Below are 26,439 nucleotides of genomic sequence, written 5' to 3' on the forward strand. Positions count from 1 at the left end.
CTGGAGCCAATCCCAGCCTTGTCTCAGGGCGAGGTACTCCCTGGACAAGTCGCCAGCTCATCGCAGGGCCCTCACTGATGAGCAATGTGGGGTTCAGTATCTTGCTCAAAGACACTTCGACATGAGCCGGGATTTGAACTAGCGACCTTTTGATCACTAGTCGACCTGCTCTGCCCACTGAGCTACAGCCGCCCCTGTTTTCTACATAATGAGTTAAAAACGTGACATGATTTTACATGTGCATAAACACAATGTAAAATCAGTTTTTTCTGAGGGGAATCAAACTTCTAAAAAGCCCTCTTGCTCTCTAGATTGAGCTCATGGTTGTATTGTATAACTGGCAGTTGTTTTATATGCTGAAAAGACTCAGATTAAAGAACCGAATCAAATTTTCAAGCTCTCCATATTAGAAATAGTGCCTTTATTTGAAGCCATATCCAACATAAAGTCTTTATTCAAGATCAACATATTTACAAGTCATGTTCTGTGTGGTGAAGTTTTTAAGAATATATACGCCTGGATGAAGAACACCCATCATATATTATGTCACGCTTGTGGGATTAAATGCATGAAAGCAGCCTGAAAATGCAAAGGGACTGAAAAGACTAACAGAAACATTATCACGGGGATGAACCGGTTATCCTGGTGGCCACGTCATCTGTCTTCCGCCCAGAACGTGGATGTGAAGGTGGTAAACTGACTGAGCACCGTGCTTTCCATCATTGATCACTGTGGAGGACAGAAACATACCCATAACTCAGTGTGTAATTAAATGAACAGCCTGTATTATGTGCCAATGGTCGTTAACTAAATCAAATAGCTTACCCACTCTGTAGCCCTCATTTAGAGATTCTTGCTTCGCCACATTTTTGGCAACAACCAACAAATGTCCTAAGAGCTATAAGAAAAAAAGATTATAATTGAGCTGGTGGTGTAGCAGCTATAATTGTTTTTAATGATAAAATATTGATTGTGTTTGGACCAGTTTAGACCTGATCCCTGCTGGCTGCCGCAAAGGTGGTCAGCCTTTGTCCTGGATAGTAGTAGTTTTAATCTTTACCACCTCTTGTTATTTAGTGAAACAGGCTACAAGAATAAAACTGACTTGTGGTTGCTGCAACGCTTCAATATTAGATTGAAGACTGCAGCAAGACACATCGATGGATGGACATGGATCAGCAGGTATAGATAATGGATGAGTGCATTTACCTCAACATCATCATCTTTGACCTCACTTATTCTTGGAATAGGGACCCTTGGAATGACCAGGAAGTGAACTGGGGCCTGCGGGCTGATATCCCTGAAAGCCAAACACTGATAAACACACAAAAACAACATGTATGAAGTGTTGATTTGCACATATTCAATCTGAGTCCTCTTATCAAGAATATGTTTTGTTTATCTCTGGACAGACTCCACGTGAAATGGGGCAAATGTCACTGTCCCGACATGTTTTGAACACTGCTGTTGTTTGTTTACCTTCTCATCTTCATAAATGATATCTGCTGGGATGCTTTTGTCAATCACTTTGGAGAAGATGGTTGGGGCTGGGGAGCCATACTTCCTGCTGGCCTCCTCTGCCAGCCTCACCTCGTCACTTTTGGTGCACAGGGTTCTCTGACACATGACACAGAGGAAGAGAAAACAAAAGCTTTGAGCTGCTATCTGCTGCCAGCATGTAAACAACACATGTCAAAACACCCTATGAGGGAGCACAGTGAACCGAACCTCTTGGTGGTGGGGCTCTGCAGGTCTCCCACAGCCACCACCAGGGCTCGCAGCAGGATAGCTGTTGTCTGCTGCAGCTAACGAAAGGGAAATGTTCACGAGAAAGAGAGCAAAACAGGTTATATTGAGAGCAGCTACCTCGGCTCGACAAACACGGTGCAAACGACTGAGGTGAGCCGTTCTGGTCCCGACCAACCCCGTCCGCAAAAGCTGTCGCAAAGACATAGCTAGCTAACTAGCTGCAGGTCAGGTTTTGACCCACCACTGTCCAACAATCTCGTTCACAGACCAAACTCTGCACCGTATGTTAATGTTGCCTTCACGTAACCCCTTGTAACTTAACGTTTACCTGCCCTGTCCTGAATAATGTCTCAAATACGTTTCTCCGTTTACAATAGGCTACTGAAAAACGGAACACCGTTAAGAAATATTAAGTAATTGTTTTATTAGAAATAAATCTAAGAAGGGGAAAGTTGATCCAGTGTCGTGATCAGGCGGAAAAATATTTAACTACAACATAACTTAATGGGCCAAAAGTTGACTCTTTTGCCATAGATTGTTTGGTTTTACCCCATGACTCATCGTCGCCTCACTTTTTTACCTATACGTGATCATTTAGGCTCTTTGAAACCTATTACATCCAGTCGTCTTGTTGTGCTATTCTCAAATTTACAATATTTTTGAGTGCGTCCGAAGGCGGCACTATAAACGGGCTCCAGGCTCGCTTCAAGAGCCTCAACGTTCTCCAATGCTAGCTATGTTGCTAACATTAGCTACGTGATAGTAAATCAATATTTAAATGGCCTTTAACTGAGATAAACTAGAATAATTCGCTTTTCGTGTCCTTTTTCCTTCACGGGGGTAGATCCATAGACAGAAACATGGTCGAAAGTGTAATTAATTTCATTTTTGCTATGACTTCCCGCACAGTAGAGGGCGCTCGTGTGAGTGGCTGCTGGTTCATATGTCAACGGACCGGAAGTTGAAGTCAAACGAGAAACATGGCGGCCCGCACACGGCTGCCCTTGCTGTTCCCCAAAAACCTGCCTCCTTTTAGAAACCAGAGGCTTGTCCAGACCGAGGCTGCGGCCAAGGACCCGGCGTATCCCCCCATCGTCCCCTCTCTCACGGCTAAGAGCAAATCTGCCCTGCAGCGACAGGTGGAGGAACATGTGCAAAAGATACGTGCGTCTCCAGTGGAGGAGAAGCTCGCCCTCATCACTCGTATCCAGCGGGAGAAATTTGTGGTTTACCCTCAGACTTTCGCACGGGACGCAGACAGATGGTACCAGCACTTTACCAAGACCGCATATATCCCGGGCCTGCCCGAAAAGTTCACCCTGGGCCAGGAGCACACCGGGGGGGAGGAGGGCTCGCCACCAGCCGCAGCTCAAACCACAGTAGCCGGGATAGAAAATGATGCGTTCGCGGACATCCGCTCCATGATCAGTCGTGTGATTTTACAGGAGCACTGGTACCAAAAGAAACGCAAACCTTACCTGTACAGGGAACAGGAGCTCACGGTCGGACCTGTACTGAGAAACCTGGTGTCTGGTCTCACCTACAGTCTGGCCAAATACAACCCACTGATCCCCCTCTGCAGCCTAGGTATGGACGAGTGATTGCGGTGTAGTTAGCTGCCTTGTAATCCACTTTTGCCTTTTAAAGCCATAATTTCAGGACATGTTGCTTCTGCAAATTCTACTACATTTTAGGTAATACATTGCATGTGCCTGTGTGTTAACAAATATACAAATTAACCAGACACTCTGTGCCAGCTTTTAATAGTTAATGCTCCCAGACTTGCAAAAAAAAAAATAGTGAGGTTTGACACTGAGAAACATTTCATGATAAAACATAAACCAACAATCTCATACAGTATCTAGCTTCACATCACAATAGCTGTATCACTGCGCAGTCTGTGGGTCAGCGTTCTTCCGCAGTCATGACATGTTTAGTACCTGCAAGTCACATTGTTTGTGTTTCTCTGTCAGATCTTAATCCCCAGGTTAACTTTTACTGGAACAGGGGAAAGAGAATCATCCCAAGGGGGCACCGAAGAGGCCGGCTAGAGCCATACAGATTCCAGATTGATGACCACCCACACACTCAGATCAGGATAACTCAACAGCTGCCAGAGGTAGAACTCATTTGGAGTTAACGTAGAAGAAAATCTCACTGAATTTTTTTATTCTCAAAGTCGTTATGATTATGGGTTTTGCCAAGTGATTGATATATTTCATTCCTCTGTTCAAAATCATAACACATTTAAGGACACTAATAGTTGTTCCAGAACTTGACCATGACACACTTATGTGATGTATCTCACAGAAGAGAGAGAAAGTATCAGTATTTCTGTTTAATGTCATTCATGTCACTCATGTGCCAATCACTTTTTGTCTTTTTTTGTCTTTTTTTTTTTCCCCCAATCTCGTAGTTTGCCCCTCTGGAGGCCAGCTATGATGCAGAAGTTCCAGAGATCACATCAGCTCCCAACCTTATGCCTATGTTCAGAAGACAGTATGTCAACAATATCTTCACAGGTAATATAAAATGCAACCGGCCAGTCCCATCCACTGGCTTATTTAGCATGTTGTGTGTTGGCCACATGTTATCAGTTGAAAACTTATTGTTCAGTTACCTCTTGTTGTCACTAGGGGACTCCATCATGCAGATGTTGATTGTTCATTCAAATGAATGAAAAACCCTGTACTTGAATTAATGTACTTTTCTCTAAGTCAGAGAGTATGAGATGGTTGTTTCTCAGAGAACATTCCCACTTGGTTAACACGTTTTCCTTTTCTTGTATACTGCATGTTCAGAGTTAAGTGATGTCCTGCTTAGATTAGTAACCTGGCCCTAAATATGCAGATGCTGCAAGCTGAATTCTTTGTTTGATAAAATATATCAAAATGCCCTTCGCTTTTTTCCAGAACCAATACTTATGACATCAGATTTCTTGTTTTATTCGACCAACAGCCTAAAACCCAAAGATGTTAAGTGAATTTTAATGTAAGACCAGAAAAAATCATTAAAATTGTAACATTTTAGAATCTGAAATAATCAAAAACCATATTGATTAAGGATTGCTGATAGGTTTTTTTCCTCTGATCGACTGATTTATTGTTGCACTTTTGACTTTTGACTTTTCCAGCTAAGACAGTCTATCGTAAATGGTAACATAAAAAAAAAAAAAGATTTAATGATTTGCTGTTAATCAGAGATGAGAATTTTGAAAATATTATCAAGTATTAAAAATAAAAATGTAAAACGTGTAATATTGGTGGGAAAAAAGTGGAAACACGATGGGTTCAGCGGGTTCTGTGTAAATTAACCCCATCCTCTTGGTCTGGTTGTCAGGTTCTAAGCTACCAGACCCAGCACGCTATGGTCACACCCAGTTCCACCTGGTGCCGGACCGATACCACAGAGACCGGATGGGTCGGCGGCAGCAGTCAGATCAGGTGGAGGTCTTTCTCAGAGCCAATGGACTCGCCAGCCTCTTTGCTTGGACGGGAGCCCAGGCCATGTACCAAGGTGAGTCATCAACACAGAAACGACATGCTCTCTCTCTCTTGTACAGCTTTTTTTGTCCTTTTGTGTTATATGTTTAAAATATGAGTTGATATCCTGGTTTTTAAATATATAATAAAACAGGACTGTATTTCAGCAGTGCAGTGTTCAAAATATCCTGATATTTCACTGTCCACATTTGGCTGAATACATGTTTATATTTTAACAATGTTCAAATTGACCTTCCTTCTCGCTTCTTGCAGGATTCTGGAACTATGAGGATGTCACCAGGCCTTTCGTGTCCCAGGCTGTGATCACAGACGGCCATTTCTTCTCCTTCTTCTGCTACCAGCTCAACACGATGGCCCTCTCTGTAGAGACCGATGCCAACAACCCCAGAAAGAACCTCCTGTGGGGCACTGAAAGCCTGCGTCTGTACGACAGTGTGCAGGACGGAGAGGTGGTGGGTCTGAACGACAACGTCATCAAGCTCCTGGTTCAGTTCCTCATGAACCAGCCATAGAGGTCTTAGGAGTCAGTATTTTCCTCTTTGAAGAAATGTCTTGAGGAAATGAATCCTTGAGTTTATGTTCTTCAAGGCATTGAACGATGAGAAAAATCAAGACAAAGAGCTTTTAAAGAGCCTATAAAATGAGGAAGCTTTGCCAGATTGTATAAAATATAAGAAGAAACATTTGTGTTCAGCTGTGTTACAAAATCCTGGGAAAAAAACTATTATTATTATTATTATTGTGCAGACTGTAGTTGTGCAAAAAAATAAAACCTTACTTTTCAAATTGATGCTCTACTGTGTTTGTCGGTGCTTCCTACAAAAAAGCATAACGTATGATGACTTTTTAACGAGTAATATGGACTTGTGATGGAGTACATAAAACATAGGTCCCAAATTGATGCAGCAGAACCATAGATATCTAGACTACATTACCCATAATGCAGTGTGGGTGCTAGTAGCTTCAAATATAGCCTTGAGCAGAGATTACGACAGGAGGTCTTTAAAGTCTAAATCACCAGGTTTAAAAAAAAAATCAAACTTTCATCTGACTAGAGTGACATTACTATACATCTCTTTCCATACCAGCTAAGATAAAGTGTGCTATGCAAGTTGGCTGTAACAGAAACAAACACAGTAACAGTGACCTGTATAGTTTTAATTTTGCTTGTTTACATATACAGTGCACACCTTATGGATTAAATTCAGGCTGACAACTAAAGACACAGTTGAAGTCGTGGTTAGCAGACAATATGCTCTTTGTGACCATCTTCTGTTACATTAACATGAAAAGAGACACATAAGCATTTTCATTTATGATGATTATATATATGATATTACATGCTATTAAGGTAATATGCAGCATGTTTGGCACATACTGCTGCAAGAATGAACTTAAACATGATAAAAAAAGTTGTTTTAAGCACAGTGTAAGAGTGTAAGGCACTGCTAACAAACCATAATGCATAAAAAACAGAAGTAGTGGGGGTGTCGAAGGTGCTGCCAAAAATAAGGAAATACACTTCCGTTTCAACAGGAACGCATAGTGATGTGTTTGTCACAGGAAGTGAGGGGTTCAAGACTAAAAAAACAAGTGAAGGCTTTGTTCTTTTGGGGATCATGACAACACTGTCATGTTGTGTGTTAAAGGCTGACTTGAAAATATTTGAATTGTATTAGTTATTAGATAGAGTGAGATATTGCTTTTAAGCTCTGTCATTTGAACATAAACAAAACAAGTTTTAAAGAAACTGCAATCCACCAAAAGGATTCAGACTTTCCGTTGTCTCATTGAAGAACTTCCCTCTGATTCATTATTTTCTCCCTGCGTCCTGATGAAGACATAAACAAAGGTATCATGATAAACAGCAAATACATCATCATCAAAACATAAAAAAAGAAAAGCTAGCTCATTGCCTTAGTACTCACAGTGTGTTACTTTGGTCATTTGTCTCATTTCCTGCGAATTAGGCAGATCATTTCTAGTTAGAAGACAACATAACTGCAACAAACACTGACATGAACAGGAGCAACTGTGCGCTGTCTGACTACCTGCTGCATAGTTCTTCTTGGACTGACTCTTCTCGTAGAGCAAAATGGCAGCGACGAGGACGATCACCTCCACCATGATGGCTAAGAAGGGCTTCAGAGGCTCGAAGAAGGTGATGACCTTCAAGTAACAGTAACAGAATCACACTGCATTCAAAACCATATCGTAATACCGTTAGACATTATGTTATGACCGCATTAGACCAATGCTGATGCATCATTACTTACAGTGCAGGTGTTTGCCTTGGTGGTTCCTGACCTAGGTATTGGGCCCCTCCAAAGGGTTACAAGATATATCTACGTATTCACTTACCTTCAGCTCCACATGGCCCATCGTGGTGCCGATGGGGTACACTGCAGCGCAGTAGTACAAGCCGGAGTCGGTCTCTGTCAGGTTGTGCACCAGCAGTTTGGTCTTCTCCCCTTCATTTATGATTTCATACCGGTGAGGCTCTGCAGCAGTTAGAATCTGCTCCTGGGACAGATGTCAGTGCTGCATGTCAGACGTGTTAAATAAAATACATTTCTCATCTCGATTGTGGCCGTTTCTATTGTGTTCTCAAGGGTTTAGGATTAAAGACCCTACATTTTGCTCATTGCCAGGTTGAAGTTTTATATGTCATTTTGTGTGACTATAAGAACATTTTAACACCCTTTAATGTTTAAAAAAATCACATTATTTTCAATAATGTTCAATGTTGCAGCACCACTATTCACCCTCTGTCTGTCTCTTTAAGGGACCCATCCCTTAAAAGCCCAGCTCTGCTCTGATTGGTCAGCTTTCACAAGCCTGAGCAGTTACAGCCAGTGCATACAATACACAATATTTATGTTTTTGTTTAAAAAAGAAGAAAGAAAAATGACACGGAAATCTCAAATACTGTACCAAAATGGGACCTTCAAGAAAATAATTTTACTCTGATCCCTTTCAGTAAAAAAGCAAAATATAGCATGTGAGGGTTTAAAAAAAATGAGAAATTGAAATTATTTTTAGACAGCATGTTACTGCAGGAAGTCTTTAAAGTAACAGAAAGTCATTCAAAGCACAGTGTGAATGCTGAAGAGCTTTTCAAGACTGTAAGCACTGCTCACAAACCATAACACCACCAGCAATACCAGTAATGAAGTTGAGGTTTAGGTTGCTGCCAGAAAAAGGAAAGCAAACACACTTCCTTTCTGACGGGTAAAAAAAAAATGTGATGCCAGAAGTCAACTGTATGATATCAAATTTTCCACAGGAAGTGAGGGGGTTCACAACTAACACACAGGTGCTTTGCTCTTTTATCATTGAAAGAAAATATAGAATTACATTTTAAACCTAGAAATGACAACTCTTTGACGGCACTTATTGCAGTTTGTTTGATGAAAATATTCTGATGATAATATATTAACCAGCCACTAAATAATTGACGAGATTTTACTTTTAAGCTCTATCATTTAAAAGAAAAGGTAAGAAAGAAAGAACATATTTAAACAGGTTTACAGAAGCTACAATCAGTTGGAATTAAAAAGTGCAGTCTTTTTGCCTTGTTGTTGAACAACTTCAAAGGTCTCAAATCTTTCTTAAAACTACAAAAAACACGTCAGTTCACCCACCTTGTTTGTACCATTTGTCCTGTACCAGTTCCAGGTGCTTGGTTTTGGTTTGCTCTCCTCCATCTTGCATATAATCACTGCAGTGTCCCCAGTGTAGCCGACAATGGGCTTATCTCGCACCTCACCGATATGTGGAGCTGGTGGACAACACGGACAAAGAGAATAATAATGAGAGAAGACTGCATTTTGCACCATTCAAACATAGTTACACAGTGTAAATATTGATGGTTAATATGAATATGAGCTGACAGCAGTACAAATGTTAGCTCGAAGTGGATGTGACCTGTACCTGCCAAAACAAAGTCTATTCTTGCTTCATTTCCAAACGAGCATGAGTAATTTCCAAGGTTTTCTTCGTTCATAATGTTGAACCTGTAAAGCAAAAAATAGATTGTTGAATGTTACTTTAAAAAAAGTGAAAGTGATTCTTTCGCTCTTCTTCTTTTTTTCTGTATTTTTGGCAGCTGGCAAACCAAATTTACATGTCCATGCATGCTTGTGCGTGGCTTTGTTTAATCTGCTCTATTTATGCTAAAATTTCATTATCTGCCAATAACCAATAATCAAAATGTTCCATCATCAGGCCAATATTTATGGTGCATCCCTATTTGAAATAATAATCAAAATGTGTATAAAATATTATCATCTGTATAAATTCTAATAAAATATGCATATTACTATATATTATCATAAATCATGATGTACACATGCATGAATTTGATTCATCAGATAAAACAACAAACAGCTGATAGGAGGTATAGAGTTCCTATACCGTTTCCTTGGTCAAATTCAAGCACTTTTCAAACATTTTTAAGCTTTTCAAGCTTTTCCAGCACCTCATATATTGTACATTTATACACAAAAATAATTACTTCACTTCATCATATTAATCAGATGTTATTGTGCTGTGAAAACACTAAAAAGTTTCATGCTTCAAAATGTGTCCTGACCTGGCTGAACTTATGTAAAATGTATAATGAAGGTGAGTATTAAAGTAAGTTATTTTACTTCCCAGACCTTGAAAACACCACATTCTCATTCTAGCATTTTCAAGGATTCCAAAATTATTGTTGTTTTGTGAAGCTGATTGAGGAATACTGAACACATGATGTACGTACACTTGTCTGAGATTATACTGCTCATTCTCCAGCTGCACTGTGAGGAGACTGTTCACAATCTCCTCCCCGTCTTTTCTCCAGAGCCCGGTAATGTTTGGTTGTTTGTCGCGATTACCGGCCCAGGTACACTCCAGTGTCAGATTGACAGGGTTCACCAATTCAACTTTTTTTTCAGTGTGACTTTCACCTGTGCGCAGAGCCATAGAGGGATTTCAAACACTCACAATAGCCTTAAAGAAGACAGGATATACAGACAAATCAATGTGACATGTAGTTAAATGGACTGATGTTTGAAAACAGTTACCTTTCAGAACAGCACTCCTGACATCTGTTGGCAGGGGGCTGTCGGGAACCAGTGGCGGAGGTGTCGGACCTGGTGTCTCTGATAAGAAAGAAAAATCTTTATATTAATACACACAGCAAGCCTGTATCGTAATATGATATAATCTGTAGATTATAGCCAGAATTCAAAGGTAGCTACAAAAACATAGGAGGTAGCATATCACCAACAACTGCTGCTCTTTGCTAGCCTTTGCTATGCTGGCTGTAACTAGCTTCCATAAGCTAATTAGCTCAGTTAGCCGAGGCGCCAGTGGCCCTAGAGTTTGTCTGGACCAGGACCGGTCAACTTAATTTTATAGCCAAAGAGTGAACAAGGCTGGACACCAAACTGGGACTGAACACAGTCTCCAAGACCAACGGAGGTTAGCTTGACAACCAGAGCTGCAGTATGGAAGTGATTCACAGCAGATGCGACCACGACTATGATTTTGTGGATGATGAACCATAGTTGGTTGTCGAAAGAAAAAACAAGACTGCCTTGGTGAGTATGACTTAGTTTTACATAGAGTTTGAATGAAATGTGTTTTATGATGAGTTAACCAGGAATATTAGCTTGTCTTAGTTTAGTTAAAGACAAAAACTTTAATTCAGACAGCGAACGGTGGGTAAGGAAAATGGAGGCAAGAGGCATTTAATTTACTGATATTCTCTGAGTTTATTGTGTCAACTTATTACGCTAACGGATAGCATATCTCTCCCAGCTGAAACTAACGCAGCTACTGGACTTACTCTGGTATAAGGAGACAAGACTGGCCAGGGTTAGCTGGTTAGCATGCTATCTTAAAGAGACATCTATAATATGAACATCTTTGACATAACTTCAACACTGTTGTTTCTCACCAGTCTCTTCACGATAACATACTTTATTCTTGATAATGTTCAGTTTTTTGGAACAAAAACTCTGGCCATGTCTTACAAATTGCTCCTTTAACGATTAAGATTAACACTAGCTGACAGCATTAGTGGTAAAAACAGGCTACATTATGCCAAAAAAAAAAAAAAAAAAGCAAGCAAAGGTTGTTGACTTGAGTGCTGGCAGGGATCATGGTTGTAGGGGTGTTGTGAGGTGGTTCCTAGGGTGCTAAGTGATTGTTAAGGCATACTGGGCTGTTTCTATGCTCATCCATTCAATGATCTTTATATGAATTGATGCTTAGCATTATTTTTGAGTCATAACGATGAAGATTAAATGTATTCAAGCTAAAACCAACATAAAAATTCTAACAAATACACACTATATACATTGTATGTGTATCTCAGGAAGTGTTATGCACATTGCACATTTAAGTGAACATTGCACAGGTGTATGTAGGCTGACACAGATCCATCGACTGTATATATAATTTCTATTTTCTTCATGTTATTTTTTTCAGTATATATTTATTTGACTACTCTACTTTTTTTTCTCTTAGTACATACCTGCTCTCATGCTGCTACTTTTTGTTATTGTCTCCCAAACTGTCTGTTCCCTTGTGCTGCTGTAACAATTTCTTGTATGGGGAATATAAAGGACAGAATAGAAGAACAATAGACAACAATAGAAGAAAAAGATTAAATAAGTCCAAAAAAGGCTTCCTTCTGTTCCAAAATTGCTGTGGCATTATTGTATAAAAAAAATACATCATTCATTTTCTGAAGCCTGTAGAAATGAGCAATGAACCTGTCCTTTTTAATACTCTTTAATACAAGATATGAGATATTAAATCAAAATGTGTACTGCAATGAAAAACATAATGCTTTAAATTGAATTATCAGTTTTCCTACATTATAGTACCTGTGATTTCTCTGATCAAAACGATATTAAAAAAAAAAACTATTTTATCTTCTTATTTTTTCTTTTTCATGAGCGTTTTTATTTTGAATCCTTTAATAATTGACGGCTCTGAGTTTCAGTGTCCCATCCTGATGTAAATACTGATTTTCTATCCGGACAGTGACACTTTAGGGGGAGATTAAGAATAAGACAAAATAAGACAACAAACATCAACTAGCCGCATTCTTAAACTAAACCACTGCAGAGACAGTGGTGCATGATGGTGAGAACATCCTGTGACACTTTTCTTCTGAGCGTCACAAGGTCGCAAATCATTTAGTGGGAAAGAGAGAAGGCAGAACAAGGTTGGAACACAACACGCGCACACAGTCAAAATTAAACCCAAATGGTCATTTACTTGTATTGATGTGTCTGCAGAAGACGAGAAGCAGGATCTGAAAAAAGAGCTGCTTCCAGGAGGCTGTCATGATTATTATCCCTCTGTCCCCTCTGCAGGCACTCGTTCTCTACCCTCTCTCTGCCCGTTGCTGCATAGTCTAACCAGCCCTCCTCCTCCTCCTCATTCTCTTGCTCCTCCTCCTCCTCCCCCTCAGCTGCACAAATGACGCAGCCATGATATCACCCTGCAGCCCGTGTGTGGCCGACTCCATCCATTATTCATTCAGACGGGGTTCATTTCTCGGTGTGGTGCTGCAGTGTCTCGTCCTGCATTGCAATAAAAATAAAAATAATAATAATCCTGTGCTTTGAAGCAAAATGTCGATCTGTGTGTGTCCTTTGATTAAACAGAAGACATTATTTCAGACCTGAGTGCTGTGTTGTTGTTACTGTGGAGCTTTCTGCAAGGTGTCCTATCCTGTTATGTGAGAGGACCTGACAGCTGAAGGTCACGTGACCTTCCTGCCCCCATGTAAATAACTACAAGTGGAAACTACTAACATACAATTTTACTCGGCATATTTGTCCATTTTTAGTCAGTAATATCTTATTAATAAACTACACAAGATACAGTGACCTAGAAAGTAGCATTTCAGTGATATAAATGTTTACAGACAATTGTTTTTTCACAGAGTGGCATGTTTTCCAGTCTAATACTGTTGGTGTAATTGACTCCCCTCTTCAACACTGCTTTATTGGACATAATCTTCAACCAGATGTTATCTTTTAAGTGGATTACAGATAGCGTTCTACAAGTGTAAATTTCACTTGAGCAGATTACAGCAAAGAGTCTTCCCACATTTGCTTGAGTAACTCCGTTAGGTGTCCTTTCGCTTGAGTGGCAGCTCTGGAGACAGCCCCATGAATAATATTTGGAGCTAAACAACCTCATGTGTGGATGCGCAGGCAAACATGTTCAAAATGCTCCAATGATTGCCACATGAGCACACACAGTCTCACACAATCCTCGGATGCATTCATAAAAAATAAGTAATGCATTTCTTCTCTAGTGCTCATTATGTTTCTGTACCTCATTTGTTCTCCTTTCTCTCCACATAAGTACATTTTGTTATTGTCTTTAAAATTATTTTCTTTTCTTTTCTCCTTCCTCCAGCATTTCTCAACAAAGGGTAAAGAGTTGAACCAGTTTTGTCCTCTCCTGTTTTCTGCAGTTTGCTGTCTCTGTCTCTGTGTGGGACATCCTGCCACAGGACTCCTGGTTTCTTATGTAAGATCAGGGGAAAGTAGGACGTGGGGCTGCACAGTGGTTCATACTCATTTCAAATCCAAGGACTTTTCAGGCCCATTTCCTCAATTTCAAGAACTGAACATGGGATAATTTAAGACACGATTTACTGTTACAACAGAATTTTTAGAAAGAGTACCAGCAGGCTTTACAGAAGCTCAGCGACAACAATTAAAAAGAGAGAAGAAATTTTCACACATTCAATGATCCATGTCTAGTCATTTGCATTTTCAAAAACTTTCAATCAATTGTGCAGCGGACTGTGTCGCCTCTGTGTCTGTGGTTTATCACCATCATCATCATCATCCAAAAGTAGCAGCATGGACCTGTGGAGGATAATAAAGCCAACACTGAGTTAAACCCCAGCAGGCGGGTTCGCTGTGACAGTGGAACTCTTTTGGAAAGTTCAACGCTTCACTGAGGAGTGAACGAACCTCTGCCAAACAAGGATATAAGAGGAGCTGATGACACTGGTCACTGCAAGCAGCAGGTCCGGAGACATAATAAAGAGACCTTCCGCTGCCATCCTGAGGAGACAGCTAGAATAATAATAGATCTATGGACAATTTCTCAGTGGGTTGAGGTTTTTAATCTGATTGATTGTCTATGATCAGAGTATTTAACCATGAGTTTCTCTCCTCTGGTAAATTGCGTTTTAAAATCTGTAAAAACTATACAGCAGGGGGAGCTCTTGCAAATGTACACAACTAACAGGAACAAATATTTATGATTCTTTTAAAGAGCAGATTGCTTCCTACTTTTACATCCTAATCCTCCTTTAATTTGTCGTTGTTTGGCTCACACTTTTGAATTTAGTCAAACGAGTACAATTGTGGCTTTAAAAAAAAGTTTCTCACCGTCCAGTTTCTTTGCTTTTTTGTGCGTCAAAAGTCAGATTTATTTTTAAAAAATGATGCCTCTGCAAAACATGCTTGCAGCAATTAGACCTTATGATGCAAATATGGCAGTTTAATGAAAAGCGCTTTTTCATTCTTCAAATATTTATTTTAAAAACTCTAAAAAAAAAAAAAAAAAAAATCAAGTAAAAAAGTCAGTATACAGCTTGTTGAGACAAATAATGCTACTAAATGCAGAATATGATGTTCTAAAAAAATCTTGTTAAAGGGGCACTGTGTAGTTTTGGAGAAGAAAGTCAAACTCAGAATTTTAAAATATACAGTATTAATGAGGTAATGATACTAACTCAGAACTATGTATCATTTCTATAACTGAATAAACAAGCTGTTCGGGGGAACAGAAAACTGTTTGAAGCTGAAAGGTGGCAGGGTCCACCACATATAAACAACATAAAACAGTATGAAAGTGTGTTGTCCTTTAAGGACCCTTAAAGTGTTTGCTCATTCAGTTAATTAGACATGAAAACGAAGGCGGTTTGTTTATATAGATTGTTTAGGCATAAAAAATAAATCAGTCAGTGAAGATCTTTCTCGTCTGATTAAAATTTCTTCCCCAAACCACAACATGTGACAGAAAGAGCAGCAGTATTTCAGATACAACATTAGACACTGAATGCTTCTCTTTTGAGAGGTATTAATGACACCCAGCAGAGCTTTACTGCTGCTGAAGCTGCAGACTGTTGATGAACACAGTCTGTAGCTCGGCGATGTCCTCAGTGGCCTCTATCGGGATGCTGTGCCTGCCCGGTGAGCTCGAAAGCCCTCCGGCCGAGTCGTACGCATCTTCACAGCGAGGCTGGCTGAGGTTGTCATAATAGGAATCCCCACAGCCTCCCACGGCACCCTGCAGACGCTCGAACGTGTCCAGATAGTGGTGCTGTGGCGACAGGCGGCTGTAGTCCTGGGCTTGGTGCAGCCCGTGATGGAGGTGGAGGCGGTGTTCAGGCCCGGGGCTGTGACAGGGGCTGTGGGACGGGCTGTGGGGCATCAGGCACGTCTGCAGGCAGCTGTTACGCCTCATGGCCCGGTGCAGGTCCAGCCTTGCGATCAGCGGCTTGCCGATGTTGATGCTTTTGGACCAGTGGACGGGATCGTCATCCATAGACCTGAAGGTGCCCTGAAGGCACACAGTGAAGACCAGCTCCTCCTGATGTACAAGGGGTAAGAGGAGGAACAGTATTAAGAAACACAAAGGGATTCATTTTTCATTTTCAGTGGCTCTAGTAATACTCCTCTGCCAAGTCATGTAGAGTTTGTTACCCTGAGTTTCTGCAGTGAGCTGACTCTGGTGTAAAGACAGTGCTGCGGCAGGCTGCTGGACAGGAAGTAGATCCCCGTCTCCTCTGGTGTCTCCCTGTTCATCTCTTTAGGATCAACATCAAGATCCTGCCGCAAGGAAACGAGACATGTGGCCATGTAAAGTATGCACAAACACATATACAAACATCCGCTGTCAAAAGAATTACATACTTGTGTATATTACAATTATTTGTGCTGATTCTGATTAGGTTATCCGCCTTCTCTACAAGGTTCTGAGAAATTATCTGCTTTTTCCTAGTCGCCAGTGCTCATGACAGCGTGCTGACCTGTGAGAAGTCGGTGACATGAGCCTGGCAGAAGGACATGTCCTCTGGCTTTTTAACGATGTGCGTGTAAATGACGAGCACGTTGGAAAACTCTGCAGCGAAGCCCAACTTGATCTGAGCCCCACAGTCAAAGTTGAGACACATGCTCTCAGGAAGCTCTGGAATAACGTACACAAAGACAGACATTTACATACATTGTTGTGTCTTAAAGAAACAGCACCAGGTTTCATGCTCCATGTCTGAAAGACTTACTCACATTCATTGATTCATCATGAGATACATCCACTTTGTGTCTGTTTATCTGTTTAATTTCAGTGTTTTTGTCTTTGCCTGGGCATCCAGAAGTTGGGCACCCTTTAGGATGCATGATCATATCAGCACATCATAGCTAATAAAGCCAATAAAAGCTTTCAAATGAAATACCAGATTGGCCTGAAATGAACATCTCTGCTGATATATATTAGATATCGACATAATAGTCTGCATCCCTACTAACCCTCAACAGTCAACACATTTACTGAAACTGTAATTACCACTGAATTGTGTTTTTCAGACACAATAAATTATGAGAAAAAAAGGGGGAAACGGTGTCTGAATCCTTAAATCTTACACAGTATTGATTCAGGGGCACCAAGAAGAAACTGAAGCATCAATGATCAGATGATTAAAGGGATAAGAAACACTTTTCTTTTTCAAACTTTTCGTGTGGAATAATGGATATATTCACATTCAGAGGTTGTCTACCAGGTTGCTAACAGCCACAACAAAACTACAACAAGTAATTTGCTTCTGTTTTCCATAAGCAAATATTTATTGTCTGATGATAAAGGAAGAGCTGATAGCTGAGTGTTTTCCCCTCCTACAACCAGGTGCCAAGCTCCAATAACACTGTGGTTGCCCTGAGAAGCCAACACGTGTCTAAAGTGTGTAATGTGAGCGAGTCAACATTCAGGCAAACAGGAACTTCCCAGTATAGTAACAGCAGGCGCAAACAAATATTTAAAAAAGACGGAGAGAGTTTTATATTCACCGTGAGCCTTTGCCCACTGGCGGCTGTGAGCGTGAGCTAGATCAGCGCTGTCGCCGGGCAGAATAGGATCCGTCAGAGCTCTCCTCTCTGACAGACTACTGCGGATCTCCAGGGCCTGCTTCCCCTTTGTAGCATCAAACTGACCCATGTCTGCACACAAGAAATTATGAGTTACTCATCAGCACCCGACCAGTAGCATTTGTAAAGCTGTGAGGGGCAATTACCTTCAAGTACAATTGATTTACCCACCCTGAACTAATGTTAAAGATGTAACTTGTTAAAATCCTGAACATTGTTTAATATCAAGTGCATTTTAAACAACCTCAAGTCATTGTCCTTCATTAATAGTGCATTGGAAAGGAAACTTCATTGCCCATCAAACAGACAGATACAATTTTGTCAATAATAATGCAAGACAAGCTACAATTTATTAACTTCATTGCCTTTCTATTAAAATTAAATTGAAACACATTCTGTGAGAAACACGGTGACTGTAAGACTGTCAATTTTCGTAATCAAGTGCTGCAAAATTATCTTCTAATTCTGTAATCACAATTTTTCATGGTAACGTAATTATCTTCTCAGCCACAAACACAGATACGATATTTCTGATTTGAGACTGTAAGACTATAGAAGACTATAATTTTCATTATTCATATCTGTGCATTTTGTAGAGCTTGTGTTTGCTATCTCACCCTCTGCGACTTTGTCCAGCACCACGGTGATCTTCTCATCGTCAAGAAGTCGCTTCTTCAGAAACTTGATAAACACACCGTTGGTGAAGCCACTGGAGCTCAGCTCAAAGGCCTCGGCATCTTGGCACCTGAACAGCCAAAACACACAATGTAACACTTTGTGTTAAGTGTGTAAGTTCAGTTTTGGATGATAGCTGATGTCAAGACTTACGTAGCATATCCAAAGACGATGTTGGCTGTTACCCTCAGGACAATGTTTGGAGTGCTGTCATCATGGATATTCCTGGGAAATTAAAATATCCATAAGATTTCATAAATTGTGGTTAATTTTACCTACATGTATTTTAAACTGCTCTATATGAGTGTGAAAATGAGTCCAATCACAGTTAATTGACTAAAAGTTAAAGGAATGACGCGCTGACTCAAGGACTCACCTCTTCCTGCACATGTCCAGCAGAAACACATTGAGGCCCGTCTCCTTCTCCTGCATCAGTTTAAGGATGCTCTGCACACACAAGCAGTTGGCTGAGCGGTACGGATTTGGTGCGTCCACCGGCACCATGAAACTGTTGCCATAGTTCTCATATCCATGACCAGCGTAGTACAGCAGACCTACAGAAGGACGTGTGTATTTAAATCATTCCTTTATCAGACTTAAAATGACATGAGTCATGCTTTGGGATGGGAGGTTTTTCTGGATTTATAACCAGCAGGTTTGTAAAGGCTCAACATACCGTAGACTCCCTTGTGAAGCAGCAACAGGAACTCATCAACGGCGTTCCTCATCTCGGACTCCGTGAGGTCCAGCAGCGAAACCACCTGGAAGTTGAGCTGCCGCAGGAGGTTGGTGAGTTCGTACACGTCCACCATGGGAGCTTTGAGCTGCGGGTGGTTCTGGTACGATAGATTGCCGATCAGCAGGGCCACTTTGTCAGTCGCTGGGACGGGACGTGGGAGAGGGAGTAAACGGAGCTGTTAAACTCATAACTATATGCAGCAATGAAGCCTACAACATACAGTGTATTACACTTGAATTGTTGTAGCAAAGATCTGAACTTTACATTAATTCACAGCTTTTGTGACGGATGCACCAGTCATTCAGGTAGCGGTGCAACAGATCAGAAAAACAAAGTAAAGTAGGCAGGAAGGAAGTGGATCCTACTGTGCTGAATACAAAACCCAGTGATATTAATAGCTGTTTGATGTCATGTGATACGTCAGACCTTTGTGAAGCTGGGTACTTTTCCTCTGATGACATGGATGTTGCTGCTATTTGTGTGTTTTACTTGGTGTAACTGGGCGGCATTATGCTGCAAAGTGTTACTCTGTCTACTCGTGTAAATGATGACAAGGGTGATAAAAAAGTTTCACATCTTTAATTTGGTGTTCATGGTTAAAAGGGAACTCATGAAAAAAACAAATCGATCACTAGAATTATTAGAAAACACACAGTTGGGAACATCATATTTTAATAATATACTAAAACTTACCATAAAGTTGTTCTGGAATACTGTTGAGGAAAAATTCACTGGAACCTAAACCTACAATGTGGCAGCACACAATAAATGATCACGTAGCACAAGCTGTGTAAGGAAAATATGCGTTTGAGTGGATGTGTAGAAATCACTCTTACCTCCCCCGATGGCGTAAACATCATCTAAGAATCAGAAAGAAAAATGCTTCATGTGAGAAGAACATTTTACATCAGAGTTAACACCATATTCTTTTGATTCTGGAAGAAATGATTAGTCAAAGAAAAGGCCAGTAATCATGCAACCGAACGAATCAACTAATCATAATCAAATTATGAGATTGTGTGTTACTTTTCCTATTGTAAATGAATCCCATGAAAACACCAACGCCAACAATGTGTCTCTACTATGTCCGTGTATCTCAGGGAGGTAATCAGTTCATTTTGTTGGGGACTATCTTAGAGCTGCTATAAATACACATTTATTTATAGCAGTGTTTCAGACTTATTCTTAACAGTGGAACATTTGACTCCCGGAGGCTCACTAATGTTTTTATTTTAGTGGATAGTGTCAACAGTTTGTGTTTCTTACACTATGATGCAGAGCCAACAGCTCTGGGATCAGCTTAGTGGGATCAGTTCACTGTAGTTGTGGTATTTTCATGGGATTTATTGACAGACACATCCAGAATACAGCCACCCTGTTAGGTATAACTGGTTGAGAGTAATGATGTTAGTTAAATCAAAATTAATGCATTTGAAACCTGCAGATCAAACCCTGTGAATGAGTGCCAACGCGATGATAATACAGATCGTGTCCCACATGCAGTCACAGGAACAATCGTTATGATCAACATCTCCATGCACTTAATCGTAACCCTAATGCTATTATGTACACCATGCACCGGCCCTTTTCAACTCTACCTTCAGAGCACTCCATTGCCCCTGAAATCTGGACAGATATCCTCGGTGCTTTCAGCCAAGAGCAGAGCAAATAATCACTCACACGTAATGACAAGACAGCTGGTTTTACTGAGCTGCAATAACAGTGTTGCAGAAAAAAAGCACTGGAGCGCAACATACCGATCACGACGTCAACTTCATTGGTCCACAGTCGCTCGGTGCTGCTGCTGATCTCGCAGCGATACCTGCCGTGCTGATCCTGCATCACGTGAAGAATCTGAAACACACAAACACTTTTATATTGAGCCATGCTACCTGACCAATGGGAGCAACAATGGGAGCAATTTAGAGAAAACAGCCCAGACATTATAAATTAGAAAAAAGGTCAAACCAGGAGAAATCACAACATTAATGTTTCAAAGTTTTTGCTGGCAATTAATTCTCCCGAATCATATGTTAAGTTTTGACATTGCAGCGTGATGCAGTCTGGGTTATTATCTGGGGTCAATGCACATTTTTCCAACATATTTGGCATATTTTCTTAAGTTTTTACCATCAATGTTTCCAACTAAACACTTTTTTTAGAGGATATTCGGAACGCTAACAACCTCCTACTCCTAAAAGCTGTTGACAGTGTTTATTCATTTATGGAATTATAAAAAGGGATATCCAAAATGTCTTCTCCAAAAAAACCTTTGACTCCAATGTGTCAACAAACCTGAAATCTAAACGCTGGGTTCATATTTGTATTCTTTAAAAATCTGACCCTATTCACCCGTCATGTCTCACCTCAAAACAATACATATATTTACAGATTTCAAGCCCTGTATTTACCTTAATCTACTAAATAATGGCATTGATATTTGTAACCGTAATATCATGAAACCTCTGTAACAACGATCTCCTCACCATGAGTTTCCTCTTTGTGGCACTGGGGATCGGGACTCCATTTCTGTGCCACTGGTATCGAGGGATCGGGCGTCCCACCGCTCCACACTCCAGCTGCAGGTTTTCCCCAACATTTAGCCGCTGCGATTGTGGCTGGATCACCAACTTCAGCCGACCTTCTAAGGAATGATAGCTCTGCCCTGGTGGGTGGAGGAGAGGAGGCACTGTAAGTGTTTTATCAACTTCATCCAACAAACAGATGCCTGCTGCTGAAGGTTCAAGCCTAGCAGAGTCACTTATTCTAAAAATGTAAATGTGGCCCGTCCTGCAACTAATGCAGACACCTTAAATATATGTGAAGTCACAGAAGTGGTTCAAACGAAAAGAGAAAACAGACTGGGATATCTTACCGCAAAACATGTTGACATTCAGGACGTCCACCTGAGCCCACTGGCTGAATTCTAAAGCATCTCCACAGTTGACCCTGCAGATGTAAAAGCCGGCGTCCTTCAGCTGGACTGGACTTATCACCAGGTCTGGAGAGTGGCCGTTCGGCACCTGAGGTTGTGGAGATGTGATCACACCTATCATTATGGCAGCTGTAACATCATTGTAGCTGGGAGGAGAAGGAGCAGTCCCCCATCTGCAGGCTGACATCTTGCCTCTGTACCTCACGTCATTTTCACTCACCTTCCCCCCATTCTGCGAGCTCATTAAAAAGAAGGGCTGCCAAACCTTCTTAAACACTGAATTCAAGAATTTCTCAAAGACTTTCCAGGCCCAGCACACAAATTAAAGGCACCAACACAGAATAGTTTGACACACCCATCATCATTAATTACCTTTACAACACCGAGAATCAAAAGAACCATAATTGCCTTTCTGGCATAAAATATATACATTTAAGCACTTTTGATGGTCTGTGTCTTTTTCGACAATTTGTCAAAATGTTCTAAAATGAAAACACTTTCAAGGATTTTAAGAACCTGGAGGAACCCTCAAATGGCATTTCGGCAAAGGCAGGGTCTCTCTGTGTTGCAGTGTTGTTGCCAAGCAGCATATAAAGGAACAATTTTTGAGGAGAAAGCAATTTTGTCACCAAAATGATCACATTTAAAGATACAGAGTACCGTCAAAACAAAGTGCTGTCCTTTACAACACATAGCATTCAGATTCGTTACTTGCAGGAAAAAGCAGAAGCTTGTGGATGACCACGTACTACATATGCAAGTACTACATATGTAACTTTCCCTTATAAACTCAAGATGATCAGCTCTAAAGAAGATGTTAGTGTAAAAAGGGGAACAGTGAGTAGTCTCACAGGGAGAGCTGTGAACTGGAGAGCTAAAAATACTAAATAACCGGTGTTTTCTTGCATTTAGGTTGCTGTGGATAAGCTGCACGTCTGGAAGGGGATGAATTGCTTGCACAAGATGATTCACTGCAAAACTATGTCAACCAAACGGACCAACAAAGAAGGTATAGACATGTTTCTCAATCTAGGAATGCAGACCTGTCATCAGGGTGTCTCATATGGTTGTTGTACATCCAGGGAAACACACAATCTACACTATTACAGATGAAGGATTGAGCCACGAGGAAGCACTGTTTTGGCAGCCAGGAAAATTAAAAATAAAAAATAAAAAAAAGAAGTACTGCTGCGGAAGAAGATTTCAAGCCTGAACATGTTAATCTGGGACTTCCTCTGAAGTTTGTGTCTCACTGTTTTTCCCTTCAAGTCCTGAAACAAAACTTAGTTATCAAATGCAATTTGGATGCATGGTGTTAAAACTTAAAGGTAAAATGCTTTAAAGAACAAAACTATAAAGGAATGAAAGCAGCAGACACATGAAAATACCTCACATGAACAAATGAAGTTGTTGTGGTAGGTAGTGTGTGTGTGTGTGTGTGTGTGTGTGTGTGTGTGTGTGTGTGTGTGGGTGGGTGTGTGTGTGTGTGTGTGTGTGTGTGTGTGTATCTCACCTCTTCCTTGGTCTTGAACCACTGGTACTGTACTGGAGATTTTCCCACGGCGTGGCAGCTGAGCCGCAGGTTGTGGCCAGATATCAGAGCTACAGACTGTGGCTGAATGAAGATCTGCAAGGCTGTACATGGAGGAGACTTTAACTCTGAAATCACACTTATGACACTGATTTCAGATTGGTTCAATACCCAGAGCAAAGATGAACAACTCTGGCAATAAAAAGTAACTATGACCCAAAGAACGTAAGTCAAAATCTCCCCCTCCCCCCGAGCTAAAAATACATCCGCCTGGTTCTGGTGGTTTTACTCTACCTGGTGGTTTCAGGCACTGCAGGGCTTCCGAGTTGCCCAGAGTTTGCAGGTAGTCAACCAGGTGACCCATGGTGCAGCCTCGCTCTCCCATCAGCCTCAGCAGCATGCGGCTCGGGCTGCCCTCCACCTGCAGCACCTTCAGAGAGCACTCGTCCATGTCGTCCGAGCTGGACAACAAGGCAGAAAGCACATCATTCACAAGGCTTTATTTTGTGCCTTAGATGCTTTTTAGATCTTGTAATAATGATTAACAATAGAATATGAGCTCCGGTAGACAAATTCAGAACACAGGACAGGAAACTGCTGTCAATCTAGGGTTGGAGCGGTTTGCTGGTTTAAGATAAACCGCAGTATTAAAATAGATGGTTATCAAACTGTGCACGTTTGTTCATCTGGGGAACTGAATTCCACCAGTGTTTTTAAAAAGATATCAAATTCATATCTAGATTCATTTAAATGTCACGGTGACTGATAATAATAACAAAACCAATGTTTATGCTGTGATACTGTTAAAACGTGCTATTGATTATCGCACCATAAAAATCTCATATGGTTGCACAATCATTTTAAATCCTAAAATTAATGATTTCAAACGAGAAATAACACCCCAAAAATGTACTTATCAGCATGTTCTGGTGTTTTACAGCTAATGTTTGAAAAAAAAAAAGTATATATAGATTGTAGGTATTTGAATGATCTCTGCCATTTATGTGACAATAAACCTTTTATTCATATAGTAAAAGCAAATAACAGACTGGGCCTTTAATTTCTGTCATTTGTCACATTAATAATCAACTAGCTGATTATGATTAGTATTATGATTAGTAGCACCCATGTTCGTAGCATATTGGCTCATTATTACATAAAACCAACATGATCATATTTTACAACGATTATGTGAGTAGTTTCTCCAGATAACCAACTCGCTGACTTGGGTCCATGGTTAATATGTGTTCCCTAATTCAAAGTGTAACAACATTTATTTATCACATTCGTAACTTCTATTCTATGACTAAATCGACATATTTGTGCATACAGTAGCTGTGCATACCTGAAGTATGAAGCAGCTTTCTGCTCTTATCAGCATCACAGTGTCCTTTGTACCTATTGTGTTCATATCTCATAATCTCCACCTGTCAGTACTTACCTGATATTATTATTCTAAAGCAGCATCACATAATGTCTGATGCACACACACACACACACACACACACACACACACACACACACACACACACACACACACACACACACACACACACAACAGAACTGTTTGAACACTATGACTGTGGCATCCTGTGGGTTTTAATCCCAGCATACCTGACTTTGAAGCGTCGGTCACTGCCGACTATGTCTCCAAGTTTTCGCCATCCCCTGCTGCTGGATCTGTCCAGCACCTCGCAGAGCCTCCTCACCACCGGCTCCCTGATCAGGTTGATCTTCGTGGACCGGTCCAAAGTCTCCGACATGGCAGCAGACAAGAAAAGTTTACCATCGACGCTTTTTGTGCAGGCGCTGGCGTTACAATTGACATCGACACAGAAAAAAAGTCCACTTCCTGGAAGAACACATGAAAGTGATACTGACACACCTACTGCTCTGTGACTGCGCTCCCTCCGGGTTTCCCCCCCGGAGCTGCCTCTGCCGAAGAGTATATACGCGTCAAGATGAGACGCCGGAGGTAAACGTTCAGATTTACGTTCCATTTGTGTTTGTAGTTATATACTGTCCACAGGCTTGCATGTTACTTTATTTATTAAATAAATAAAGAGCAGTGACAGACTGAATGCCGTTCAGTTACCAACAACAAAATCATATATCTCAAACACAGGGCACGTTTGACCATTATTAGGCATCAGGAAGCAGCAGAGAACAAGCAAGGTTGAAATAACTACGGAAGCATATTCCTGCGACACAACAAAAATGAATGAATGAAGAATTAAATTAATTGATTAATTAATTCAAACTTTATCATGCAAACATAGTTTCACGTTATAACAATATAACAGTAGAAGAGTACTTATTTACGACAACAATACAACCTTGTGGTCTTTACATTCTGTAATTATATTTTTGTCTCATGTACGTTCATATGTTGATATGAACCTTATCCTGGTTGTCCAAAATGTTATTCTGTACCCCGTTTTTGTTTTTCTTCTTCTTCTTCTTCTTCTTCTTCTTCTTCTTCTTCTTCTTCTTCTTCTTCTTCTTCTCATTATTATTTTATATATACTATTATTTAAATAAATGAACAAATAAACAAATAATAATAATAATAACAATAACAAACATTACTTTTATTATTGTTATTATAGAGATTTTGAATCTTAAGGGATCTCTCTGGATCGTGTCACAAGTAACTGGAAATTTGATTAATACTGTTCTTATAGTCAGTATTTTGTTTTGTAGATTGAGTGTCCTCCTCAATGTTTTATTCTGATGAGAAAGGACACCTTAAATTTTGCAGGCTGCCTAAGATGTTCCCCTAAAACTGAAAAGCCAACACCTTGAGAATTTAGAGGATAAAATCACCCAAAAATGGAAATTCATCATCTACTCCCTGCCAGTGGAAAGTTGGATGATATTTTGAAGTTCACAAAAATGTCTACAGCTTCACAGCAAAACAGTCTTGCAGCATTTTCCTAAACAACTCGTAGATGGGGACTTACATTTACAAATGAGGAGTCCTGCTCATTGTCCCATGAGAACCATCTCAAACACACTCCATCTCCACCGAGTGAGAGAGAGAGGTCAGTGCAATGCTCAGCTGATTTACTTTTGTACAGTGTAGCATTCATATATATACTTTCTTTGCATTTTGCTTTTTTTTCAACAGGTCA

At 40.5% G+C, this 26,439-nt stretch overlaps 4 protein-coding genes and 1 long non-coding RNA gene across 9 annotated transcripts; 2 read left to right on the top strand and 3 right to left on the bottom strand.

Annotated features, from left to right (window-relative positions):
• Positions 1-400: 400 nt before the first annotated feature.
• hint2 (histidine triad nucleotide binding protein 2) lies at positions 401-2,041 on the bottom strand. Its single transcript, XM_037099265.1, has 5 exons — positions 1,867-2,041; positions 1,480-1,617; positions 1,210-1,314; positions 826-898; positions 401-729 (listed from the first exon to the last, which is right to left on the bottom strand). The coding sequence occupies exons 1-5, from the start codon at positions 1,951-1,953 to the stop codon at positions 638-640; spliced, it is 495 nt and encodes a 164-aa protein (XP_036955160.1). The 5' UTR covers positions 1,954-2,041; the 3' UTR covers positions 401-637.
• A 650-nt stretch (positions 2,042-2,691) lies between these two features.
• Positions 2,692-6,042, top strand: mrps30 (mitochondrial ribosomal protein S30). Its single transcript, XM_037099264.1, has 5 exons — positions 2,692-3,336; positions 3,723-3,868; positions 4,166-4,271; positions 5,089-5,265; positions 5,505-6,042. Exons 1-5 carry the CDS (start codon positions 2,730-2,732, stop codon positions 5,762-5,764), a joined length of 1,296 nt encoding a protein of 431 aa, XP_036955159.1. The 5' UTR covers positions 2,692-2,729; the 3' UTR covers positions 5,765-6,042.
• Positions 6,043-6,395: 353 nt separating this feature from the next.
• Positions 6,396-12,660, bottom strand: emb (embigin). 3 transcript variants are annotated; one of them, XM_037098914.1, is made up of 10 exons: positions 12,528-12,654; positions 11,776-11,846; positions 10,319-10,396; positions 10,015-10,201; positions 9,186-9,268; positions 8,897-9,033; positions 7,614-7,775; positions 7,304-7,421; positions 7,181-7,211; positions 6,396-7,083 (listed from the first exon to the last, which is right to left on the bottom strand). In XM_037098914.1, the coding sequence occupies exons 2-10, from the start codon at positions 11,783-11,785 to the stop codon at positions 7,023-7,025; spliced, it is 867 nt and encodes a 288-aa protein (XP_036954809.1). In that variant the 5' UTR covers positions 11,786-11,846; positions 12,528-12,654; the 3' UTR covers positions 6,396-7,022. The 3 variants fall into 3 exon arrangements, with proteins under 3 accessions (XP_036954809.1, XP_036954808.1, XP_036954807.1); XM_037098913.1 differs by lacking the exon at positions 11,776-11,846 and having other exon boundaries at positions 7,614-7,769; positions 12,528-12,660; XM_037098912.1 differs by lacking the exon at positions 11,776-11,846 and having other exon boundaries at positions 12,528-12,660.
• LOC119019927 lies at positions 10,405-12,940 on the top strand. Its single transcript, XR_005075186.1, has 2 exons — positions 10,405-10,837; positions 12,626-12,940. It is a non-coding gene; the product is annotated as an uncharacterized LOC119019927 (long non-coding RNA).
• A 131-nt stretch (positions 12,941-13,071) lies between these two features.
• Positions 13,072-25,197, bottom strand: malt1 (MALT paracaspase 1). 3 transcript variants are annotated; one of them, XM_037098909.1, is made up of 17 exons: positions 24,920-25,196; positions 23,600-23,766; positions 23,288-23,409; positions 21,715-21,862; positions 21,326-21,504; positions 20,597-20,693; positions 20,438-20,485; positions 19,676-19,699; positions 19,533-19,583; positions 18,777-18,980; positions 18,477-18,654; positions 18,254-18,325; positions 18,043-18,170; positions 17,348-17,497; positions 16,318-16,475; positions 15,992-16,117; positions 13,072-15,878 (listed from the first exon to the last, which is right to left on the bottom strand). In XM_037098909.1, exons 1-17 carry the CDS (start codon positions 25,066-25,068, stop codon positions 15,387-15,389), a joined length of 2,493 nt encoding a protein of 830 aa, XP_036954804.1. In that variant the 5' UTR covers positions 25,069-25,196; the 3' UTR covers positions 13,072-15,386. The 3 variants fall into 3 exon arrangements, with proteins under 3 accessions (XP_036954804.1, XP_036954803.1, XP_036954805.1); XM_037098908.1 differs by having other exon boundaries at positions 20,438-20,693; positions 24,920-25,197; XM_037098910.1 differs by lacking the exon at positions 20,438-20,485.
• Between the last annotated feature and the right edge of the window lie 1,242 nt (positions 25,198-26,439).

This window comes from Acanthopagrus latus, chromosome 5 (genome assembly GCF_904848185.1).
Source record: "Acanthopagrus latus isolate v.2019 chromosome 5, fAcaLat1.1, whole genome shotgun sequence".
NCBI lineage: Eukaryota > Metazoa > Chordata > Actinopteri > Spariformes > Sparidae > Acanthopagrus > Acanthopagrus latus.